General features: G+C 36.5%; 1 protein-coding gene across 2 annotated transcripts in view; it reads left to right on the plus strand.

Moving 5' to 3' along the window:
- Nucleotides 1-11,631, plus strand: part of LOC119831415 — a 16,663-nt gene extending 5,032 nt beyond the window's left edge. For both annotated transcript variants that reach the window (XM_038354746.1, XM_038354744.1), the window contains exons 5-13: nt 7-1,856; nt 1,941-2,122; nt 2,226-2,403; nt 2,494-2,929; nt 3,009-3,112; nt 3,202-4,566; nt 5,240-5,468; nt 8,230-8,355; nt 9,336-11,631. In XM_038354746.1, coding sequence (XP_038210674.1) covers nt 7-1,856; nt 1,941-2,122; nt 2,226-2,403; nt 2,494-2,929; nt 3,009-3,112; nt 3,202-4,566; nt 5,240-5,468; nt 8,230-8,355; nt 9,336-9,370 — 4,505 coding nt within the window. In that variant the 3' untranslated portion in view covers nt 9,371-11,631. The remainder of the gene's footprint in view (nt 1-6; nt 1,857-1,940; nt 2,123-2,225; nt 2,404-2,493; nt 2,930-3,008; nt 3,113-3,201; nt 4,567-5,239; nt 5,469-8,229; nt 8,356-9,335) is intronic.

Here is an 11,631-nt window from a genome sequence, read left to right on the forward strand (position 1 = left end):
AAGAAGGCAAAACGAGATGCATTTGTGATTTTACACATGACGATGGATACATGATATGTTGTGACCGTTGTGGAGAATGGCAGCATGTAGATTGTATGGGTATTGACAGAAATAATATACCTGATGCTTATATGTGTGAACTTTGTCAACCTCGCGCTATAGATAGACGTCATGCTCGTGCCATACAATTACGGAAAAGAGAAGAATTGAGTGCACTAGGAGCATCTGATTCAGATTCTTCAGAATGCACAAGAATTCCTGGGCAAAGACGAAAGAGATTGTTAACAGTTACAACATATACAAATACAAGTGGATCATGCGTTACGACATATAATTCAAATATTCCAGTTCTTCCACCATTACCGCAACCCTCATTACCACCTTTACCACCAAAAAGAGGGCCAAAAAGGCCAAAGAAAGCAGAAATAGTTAGGAAAGGTACAAAACGAAAACTGACAGAAAAACGTGTAAAGCGTAAGAAGGAATTGATGCTAAATAGAAACAAGTACAACGCTAGTATGTCTAATAATCAGTCGCATTGGCGAGATCTTTACGAAGTGGCAATGACGAATCATTATAGCCCTGAATTGCGGGCAAAAATAATGAAATACAGCAGTAAACTTGGTAATACATCCAACATGGCTTCGTCTATCACAGCACATTTATGTACAACGGTTCCCCACGCAGGTGGAAAAATTTTGATTGCTACGAAAGATTTGAAAGAGAACACTCCAATAATTGAATTGAGAGGAAAATACATGCTTTCGAATCAACACCGCCCACAATTACAAAACTCAGCACGGGCTGGAAGTCAAAAACCTGGACCTTTTGTGTTTTTCTACAGGTTACCTAAAGATAACACACAGATTTGTATTGACACAAGGACATATGGTAATGAGGCGAGATTTGTGCGTAGGTCCTGTAAACCAAATGCAGAACTTCAACATTGCATTGTAAAGGGAGCTTTGCATGTTTATTTGGTAACGATTGGCGTTATTCAGTCCAATACGGAAATAACAGTTGGTCATGATACAGATGGTAGCAAGCAGCCCTGTGCTTGTGGCAATCCTAAACATTGCAAAGTGAATGGTGTTACTTCAATGAGTTCTAGAAAACCAATTGATTTCCCTTCAAGAGAAAAACGTAGTCGTAACAGATGTTACAGTTCGTCTTCGCCTTTATCCCCACCATTGTCATCCTTGTTGACAACACCTACTAAAGAAATACCTCCACCATTAAAACCTGAAGCTCCAATCATAAAACCTGAGAAAAAATCACCTATAAAACATGAGTTGCCTCCTATGTCACCAGTTAAAGAGCCTATAATGTCACCAGAGTATTTTGAACCTATAAAGTCAGATATTCCTGAAATTAAAGAAGAGCATCAAGAAATAGATCTTACAGCTAAAGAAGAAATGAAACCTGACTTAGATGAGCCTGATTTTGTTAAAATTGAGCCTAAGATTGAAGAAAAACCAGAAGAAATACCAATGCCTGAAATAAATTATGAACCTGAACCAGTGCATCTCCAAGCGGTGGTTGAAGAAAAAGAAGAAAAGCCAACAATAGAACTATTTGAAACAACAAAAGAGCCTGTCTTGCCTTCATTGTTTACAAAGATAGAAGTTGAGGAACCAAAAGTGGAAAAAGTCGAAGAAAAGAATAAAACTGAACCCAAATCAGAAGATGAGAAACCGGTAACTCGTGAAGTTACAGCTAAATCTGCTTGTCATGATCGATCTTCACGATCAAGCAGAACAACATGTGTTAACCAAGACTCATTGGATGATAAAACCGATGATTCCCAAGACAAATTACCAACTCCCTCTGGTAAAGAAAAAGATAAAAGGAAAATGGTAAGTAGGACAAAAACTATTTGTAATAATCTTAATATTTTTAAAGTATATAAATTTTATGCTAAACCTAAGAATTGTTTACAGACTCGTGAAGAACGTAAAATGGAGGCTATTATGAAAGCCTTCGAAAGGATGGAAAGAGCTGAACAGAGGAAACAAGAAGTGAAAGAGAGACAAAAGCGTAGAGAATCTGATCCACATCCACATAATTATAACGAAAAAGATGACGATGATGATGCACATAATAGTTTTAAAAAACGGAAAAGGTATTGTGTAATTTGTAGAGTGTATGTAAAGTATATTACGTATGTAGAATGCATATGAGTGTGAAATTATATAAATTAGAACATATAATTTATCTTGTTACAGACGCAAAGGTCGAGCACGCACTGCCTCTCAATCTAATCGACGTCGTCTCAACTCTGCTGACAGTGATCTTGTAACTTCAGGAGATGAGGCCCAGCCTTTCTCCCCACCTCCAGAACATTCTAGAAATGATGTTCACTCTTCCATTGATGAGGATAAGTCACATGAACCTGTATCTGAGGTATGGTGTGAAAATTTGTTTTTCAGAGTTTATTCATATTGTTGTTTATTATGACTCTGAATTCTTAAACTAATATAAATTTTATTTCAGAATCTGGGATTGAGTTCAGCGTGTCTGCTTGTGGAAGCGGCTGTTGGGTCCGTCGAATCGGCGTTCAAGCAACCGAAAACTAAGAAGACTATGGCCAATGAATGGATCGGTCGTTCGCCGGATCGGACTCCTTCACCGTACAACTCTCCTTACCGCCCACCCTTAGTTTCAGCTACGTCTTTAGAGAGTTTAGTCAGAGTTGCTTCCACAATGATTGGTGATCTTAGTGGAGGTCAAGACTATCACGAAGAAGAACCGCATTCGCCGCCAAGAACTCCCGGTAGAGATAGAAATAAACCTCCGAAGAAAGCTAAAAGGATCACACGAAGTACACCACCTGCGGAAGTCACGGAAGTCGCACAACCAATGCAGCATAGTGCTAAGAAGCGATGGTTAAGACAGGCCATCAGTGAAGAGAGTGACACGCCATGTATAGGTATTGAACCAGTCCATAACATACTAGTATCTTGTTTCTTTGTTGTCTTTTATGAATTGTTTTACTAGTTTAAATGTAGACACATTTGTTTCAGAATCTCCACCTAATGAAATGGTTACTCCTTTGAAGAAACGAAGATTAGCCAGAGAATCCTTATCTTGCGACCAAAACCCCATAGATCATGTATGTATCAATTTTGTTCATATATAAATTTATACTAGTGTTAGTGCTTAGTTTTTATAGTTATCTGATATTTTTTGATTTTTCTTTAGTGCCACGACGAGACCTCGCCGGTGTTAACGTCTGAAGATTCACCAGTGAAAGAAGACTCGTTGGCATTGGCGCGGCAATATAAGCGAAATATTATGGATATGTATGCTCGAGATAGAACGCGATCTGACAGTGGCCAGGGCTCCGATGATCAGTGCAATATAGATCATGATGTTCTTAACGTTAATTTAAAAGGACCACATAATTCTGAACATATAAGGAGGATAATTGGTGTCCCTGATGACGAAACGCTAGAGATACCTAAACCAGTTGACATACCAGCAAATAACAATAATAATTTGGAAATTGAAGAAACTAACAATAAAGTTGTGCCAATGGAAATAGATACGACTGTGATAACGCAATCAAAAATAGAATCTAACGAGATCAACATTGAAACGAAAGGTATTGAAAGTCCTAACGAAAAAATACACAGCTCTCAATCTGCTGATACGAGTGGCAACTCGTCTCCGCAACGTGACGAAATGGATGACATTCAAAAGAAAATACACTCATTTCATACAGAGAACATAATGATTTTAAAGAGTAGAAATAAGAAACCACCAAAGGAGAAACGGAAGAAGGTCAACCTAAACTTTGACCTCAATATGGTTGATGATCAGATCAGTATTCAGTTGCGTACGGAAGACGACACAAGTAATCGCTCGGAGAGCAATGGCGATATTCATGACGACGCGAACCTTCACGAGGATGCGAAAATGCTTGTCTCGCCAGAAAATATTCCATTGCCTCCTGTGGAGTCGATACCGTTACCAGCTCCAGAGACCATACCCTTACCGGAGGAAACCAATCCGATGCCAATAATTCCGCCTCCTGAAACTATACCTCTGCCTGAGGAGCCGATGAAACCCCATCCAGCACAAACATGTCCAGAATCCCCTCCGGAACATGAAGACAAAGAAATCGCTGAACGTCCCACCGTCTTAGAATCGACGGTGCCATTCTCGACTAGGTTTAGTTCGACTGGACTATTCTCCGGCATATTCAGCAATATGACGCATTCGTTTAAAGTGGACTCGCCAATAAACGAGAACATACCAAATATGTCTTTAATTAAAAGTGCAATAGATAGGACTACAAGTTTAGACAATAGTATATTCGATAAGGACAGTATTACGCCAGTGGACGAATTAAAAAGTGTACAAGAAATTTTAACGCGAGTGAATAATATGGACTCGAATAACAGTGTGTTGTTGTCGGGGGTGTTGAAGAGTTCGAACAAGTCGAGCCTGTTGGCTTCGCCGGCGCCGGCGTCTTCGCCCCGCCCCAGCAAGCCCTACTGCCCCCGCAACGACCCCCGCCTCAACCCTCCGCCTGCTGACAAACCTAAACCAGTCCGAAGGAAGGTGAGTCATGCAACATTTATGTTCAAACTCATAGTTATTTCATACTGTCTATAAATAGTTGTATTTATCATCGAATATTATTTATTAATTGATACATTTTTATTTAATGTTCAAAAATATTCTTGTTCTTATAATATATCCTGCTATCTACTATCCTACTTGCTATGTATGATTGATAATTGAGATGTATAATATGAATGTTTGTTACTCTTTCAAGCGAAACTGCTGATTGGGTGTATCTGTATGAAATTTGGCACACAAAAGAAAATAATGACTATAGATAAAAAAAATTTAATACACATGTTTGATTAACACTTTTTTATCTTATCATGTTAACCTTGATCTGGTTAAGTTTTGTAAAATATCACACACCTCCACAATCCGCTTGCATAACAATTAGCATCGAAATGTCAATGTAGTCATAATGATATATTATATGCAGTTACTATATATTATTTATTCATGTTTTTAAAAAATATCAATTTGTAGTTTTTGACATGATCATGAAAAATAAACAAAAAAACACACTTTCGCATTTATAATGCTCGTAGGGATTTTGCAATAAAGTAAGTAATTTTGCAGTAAAATACAGTATCTAGCTCACAAAAGCACTTTCGTCAATTCATATCAACATTAAAACTACATGCAAGTAAAACATGCCCTCCTATACCAGCTCTCTATAACGGAGTACCGGAAGCGGCACAAGGGCCCCGCCGCCTCCGACGACGCGGGGCCCCCCGAAGGCGGGGAGCTATGCGCGGGGCCCGAGTGGTCCTCGGGCTCCACGACGTCGTCGGGCTCCGCGTCGCTGTCGCCGCAACGGCTGGACGCAGCAGCCGCGGCCGCTGTGGACGACTTGGAGCAGCGACTGCACAAGGACCTCTCTTCCCATATGCCTAAAGGTGAGATTCGTTTGCAGGAGCAGTTTTACAGGCGGAGACATGTATGTAGTGTAGAGGCAATGTGCTGCAAAGGATGCCTCCTTGCATATAAAGATTACCGCTGACGACTCATATGCAAAATAGATTAAAATAGCTTTCGATTAACCTGCAAGGCTAGCAAAATGAGCTTCATACTTTTTTTTAACATTAAAAATATAAATTTATAGATTAATAGGGATACTATATATATTTTTAATATAGACCTAATCGATTGATCCTTAAAGTGCGGAATAGCATGGGAATAAATTGCATTTTGGTATGTATGTAAATATAGTTAATAACGTTCTAAAAGCTGTTTAATGTAAATTCTGGATGAGCTCAGATTAACCTAGATTTTATACTAATTTATGTTCCTGTCGACGTTATTTAAGTGCTGTTAAAGCTATCGAGATAATTGCGTCGCAATCAAGCCGTCAATAACTAACGAGTTTACACTTCGCCGTGTTCTACGCGAACGCAACTTCCTTTGCGTGTAATTAGAAAACAAACACCCGACTACATCCGGTTCGATGCATAAATCTATGTGATTAATTGCACTTTTATCGGGTTATTATGATTCCATGACTAATTAAAGAGTTATATCGATGATTATTTATTTTATCGATTCGTTAATTTCTTATTTATAGATGATTTTATGGGATCATGTTAACGGTACAATATCGCATTATTTTTTTTATATAGTTTTACATTAACGTTTTGGTCAGGTTTGGTCAATACCTGTACTACGCATTCATTTTCAAACTACGTTTTCATAGATTAACAGTACATTGTATCAGCGTGAGTAAACAAAATAAATAAAAAAACTCGAGATCGTGACTTGTGCGTTCATCACAGTGCGATACAAAAACAAAGGTCACACATTTTTATTCAGTATCAGAACAGGAACTAAATTTGAGAGTACATAGGATGTCGACATCGAAATTGCGTCGTTAATCGCGTTTATAAAGTAAACTATACTTTATGTCCTTATCGCGGGATCAATACCATCTAATCCCACCCATATCATTTATCTAAACGAATATCGAATCAATAATTTCAATTCATATCATATGTAATACAATAACTCGACGTTAGAAACGAATGTGAATACTTGAATACACAAACATGTTTTTGTTCCATCGACGAATGGCCACTGATTTCTTGCCAAGTGCCAGATGGGGCTACGACAACGTCGGCGTACGTGAATTCATTGGTCTTGATGCAAATGAATTTAAATGAATCATTACAAATTGCCTGACTAATAGGGGCGATTTATGCAGCGAGAGATAATTGATACTGGCGGTTTTGTCCTCGTTATCGTAAATTGAAGCGTCCTGATGCTTACACGAGCCGTTTTGTCGATCTATTTTTGTGCGCAGTCTAGAAATTACGGACGGAACACATTGTTTGTGTCTTGCCAACTAATGTAATAGAGATCGATTTGTTTTATAAATACCCCCTTACATAGTTTTACCGTAACCAGCGGATTTTGCTATTAATTCAATGTATGGAAATAGCACGCCTGCTTAACAGATTGACTAATTGTTGTTTTATTCATCTATGATGTATAAATCGCTGTAATTTTGGAAAATAGAAAATTGAACAATAAGTCGCTACGTGTCGTGGTATTAAAATTAAAGCGGAAAAAAAATTAAATTTTCACGTCTTTATATAATAAAACCAGATTGAGGTACCTAGTACATACTCGTGAATGAATATTAAATAAAATAATAGTTTAAAAAAACTAAAAAACACGCTTTAACAAAAATCATATTTTGCAAATTGAAAAATGGAATAATTTTATCAAATTAGTGTGTTGTCATCGGTCCTCAATAAATCTACAAAGTTTGAACGAAATCTCGCCGTTTAAAGTGGGTCAAAATCGCGCCCAAAGAAGTCGGTTACAAACAAACATACAAACAAACATACAGGTGAAGCTAATAAAAAGCGTGTAAAAAAAACATGATAACATCAAATCCGGTTTGCGGCTCGTGTGTACTGCGAATAGTTTAATTCTGTGACTAATGTTATAATACATGTTTTGCACTAAGGTATACGTCGTGTATACAGCTATCTTCTATAACAATGGCAATGTTTGTACAAATGTTAGGGGTTTCTTTGTTGCACGGTTTAATACAAGGTTCTTATTCTTTAATGCCGTAACTTTTCTGTTTTTACCAAGATAGTATGAAGCGTTACTTGAAATTTTATCTTATAACATAGTTGAAAACTTCTGGCTTCTGCTTCACGGGTCAAATATCTATACATGTATAATATTAAACCATACATTTTGAATATTGTATTCGGTAAAAAACTGAAATAATGATTTTTGTTGATTTGTTTTCATTACCGATGTACTCTTTAATACATATTTACAATTCAGTGTCTACTTGCCCACTAATATTATAAATATGAAAGTAATTCTGTCGGTCCGTTATGCTTTCACGTCTACAACATTGCACCGATATAATGGATGAAATTTGGTACTGGGATATATACAAGACTAGGAAAAGGATAATTTTAACATATTGTAATGACAACAACACTGTAGTTGCACGCTAGTATGCACCATATTCTGAAACAACGAAATGCTTTATTTAAAATAATTACCCTTGGCCATTATTTAAACGTTCTAACCCAGTTTTAAGATTAGTGTCTGGTCAAGTATAAAAAAATGCATCTGGCATAAAAAATATAAAATAAAAAAGAACAAAAATAAATTCGAAATTCAAATGTCCCGCAGGCGTGTTCGACGCGCAGCCGACGGCGTCGGAGCGGCAGCGGGAGAACCTCAGCTCGCGGCTGCGGCGCGAGTTCGGCCTCGCGCTGCCCGACGACGAGGAGGCGAGGCCGCCCACCGACACCTCGGGTATTATATCTTATATAAATATATCTTATATAAATATATCTTATATAAATATATCATATATTAGTTGCCATACCCTTCGGAAATTAAATCAAATTTTCCATTAACTAAAATTAAACGGCTCGATTTTTTGTGGTTTACGTATCCGAACATGAGAATAAGTCGTAAACTATTTTTACATCAGTAAGGCGTATTGGCAGAAAACGTTCGGTATAAGTTTTGTAAATTTCATTTCCATCCAAATTTCATCCTATTATAGTTACAGTGATTTTACCGCGAAAACGGGACATAAAGACTCACGTATTTATAATGTTTTCAAAACTTTATTTATTAAATCACTTGAATTATTATAAGTAATTCAGAATCATTTGAGCCAAGTACAAACTGAAATAATAGTATAATTCAAGCCTGGAATGCTCAAAATTATATTGAATGTAATTGAAGTAATTTAAATTAAACGCGTAGTTGTTTTTCTGTTCATATTTGCATACCGATGTAATTGACGAATGGACTGTACGCAATTTATTATGAGTTTGATATTTACATTTGTGCAAATGAACGTTTGGAGTTATTGTTAAAGGTCGAGAGGTTCGAGGCTAGACAAGTGTGCAAAAATTAAATTGACTCTTAAATCATTATTTCTATGGGAGGTTTAGCTTTCATGATTTGACTTGTACGTAAAGAAAGATTAACAAAACAAACGAATATGACAATTTAAATAACAGATTGTTTAAAAGAATACACGACAGTAGACATTGAATTATAATATAAGTATTCCTTAAACCTAACCAAACCGTCATTAATAAAATTGACTTGCACAATTAATTATTATTGCGCATATGTGTGTGTAATATGGAACTAAAAATATAAAATTTATAATTGTGTCGCATGATTGTTTGCTTCCCGAACCATTTAAAATTCAATGGAATATATTTTGATACTAGTGACTTGAAGGATATAATGAAGAGTTTTGTTATTTCCAGATGGCGCGGAGGGCGCGAAGCGATGCGAGAGGTAGAGGCGACTCTACGCACACGCGATAAGAAAATATTTTTGTAAATCTCACGTTTCGCTTGTAATATATTATAAATGTAACCTTTTTTTATCGAGTTGTGTGTGAGGCGTTGTATATTTCGGTTTTCAACTATTTTTATTATTTTATTTTAACTTCACGGTTTTTCTGCAAGTACAAATTGTTTTTATTTTCCCCTCTGTACATAATGTATATAGATTAATGTAAGTCGTAGGGAAGCTATGCGGTACGTATGTATAATGGTATGTGAAAAGATTTTTTATATATGTACAATGTTTATGTATCTTATTGATATGTTTATTAATATATTTATTTGATGGCGCGTCCTAGGGAACGTTGGCTAAGATTTTGTACGCATAATGTATAAGTAAATTATAGTTGTTTTTATTGTTTTACTTTTTTTTTTAGGGTATACACCGGGGTCTCGGGACTCTCCTAGGCTATCTAGGCGTAGTTTTAGGGGTGTAATTAGGAATCGATATGAATTCGCATTAGCCATTGTTAGAGGTTACATTTTATGTGTCATAATTTTAGGTGCGCGCGTGTCTGCAATGTGCGAACACACCATCACAACGTTTTGCCGTGTTTCGTGTTTATCCCAGTTTTGTTTTTTATTACTCTCGTCTGTATTACAACACGCTATAATATGTAGCGTGAATTATTCGTTATATGTCTGCAGCTGCATCACGTGCGTTGCATCGTGTCGGTCATGTTGCACAACTTCCACACGTGCTATCGCATATTAATTAATAACATAACATCGTAAACAGGATATGTTGTGCGGCGTGCTGCGTTTTGTATTTATTTTCATACAGTTAAATTTGAATTTTATAAATTGCGTCTAAGTATCCTGAATCCTTGTACGTTTCGTTGTAATTCCGTAGCATGTTGTAGGTGCGTTTGATTCGTTTTTTTCTTTTATACGCGTAACATGATCATCGATTACAAGAGCAATTTTTTATATTCATCGGTATGGTTGCTGTCTAATGTATGATACTTTATAATCAATCTAATAGACATAGTATATGGCAATACTTAAAAACATTAGTTGTAATAGTGAACGCGCAGTTTTAGATGTAGTTAGTGTATAAAGATGTTTCACACACCTTGTTTCATCAATTGTACCCATAGACGATAATTACTAATAAGCGAGTCGGCCGGTAACGCAGATTTATTTTATTTTTTCGTTTATCTCTTATTCGATATAATCTCACATTTAGACAGTGACTATACCTAACATAACAACGAATGCATGTTGTGAGTAGGACTCGGTCTAACGTCGCCTTACCCAGTGAAAATGTGCAAAATATTCTATTGGTTGTGACAAATACAGTTGCTTCGCTCTGCCGGGCCTCACTGAGCATCTTGATACGCTATCTGAGGGTTTCTGTCACAATTTCTCATCTAGTCTTCAGTCGGGTATCTTTACAATATGTCGATGCAATAACAGCGTTAGTCCTATTGCAGCTTTTCTTGTTAATCTACATCGTTAGTTACACAGCTCTATTGTCTATGTTTGAGTAGAATTTAGATATAATTACTAAATACCAGTCTGAGGTTTTTTTTTTTTGTCTACAATAACTAAGCGGTATCCAGTTGTCTCCGTTAAAATATTATAATTATGTTGATGCAGTGTCTTATCCGTTACATAATTGGTCCATTGCATTTTGTTGACATTCGTTGAACACAAAAGTGTTCAAACAAAAGCCCAGTGCGCTATATCGCCGAAATTGCTCAAAAATATTGTAAATTTAATTTCCGATAAATATTATTTTCAATCACACGGTCAGCCTTAATGCCTGTCGCCTAAATTGAACCTTCTTACCGCCTATAATTTTATTTTTAAGTGGGCACAGCCATACACGATTCTTGTGTTCATTTCGTTACTTAATATTATTTGTGATACAATCAGTCGGGGGTCACATAGTGATTGAACTATCCGTTGGAGAATTTATTTTACTCTGCACTTATTACGTGGTCACCTATTCTCGTGTCTCTACCGGTTTCTGCACAAACTCAGTGTAAATAAGTACGATGTTGTCACATTCATTATTTCTATTGTGGTTATTTATAATCTTATAAATACTTTGGCATTTAATTATCACTCCTAAATAAACGTTTGCGAGTGTGGCAATATTGTTGACAATTTCGTAAACGTCATTTCACTAAGCATAATCGAACTTAGATTTAGTCAATACGTTGCAATAATCGCCTAAAGGCTTACGTGTAGTGAAAAAAAGTAGACG

This window comes from Zerene cesonia, chromosome 13 (assembly GCF_012273895.1).
Source record: "Zerene cesonia ecotype Mississippi chromosome 13, Zerene_cesonia_1.1, whole genome shotgun sequence".
NCBI classification, from domain to species: Eukaryota; Metazoa; Arthropoda; class Insecta; order Lepidoptera; family Pieridae; genus Zerene; species Zerene cesonia.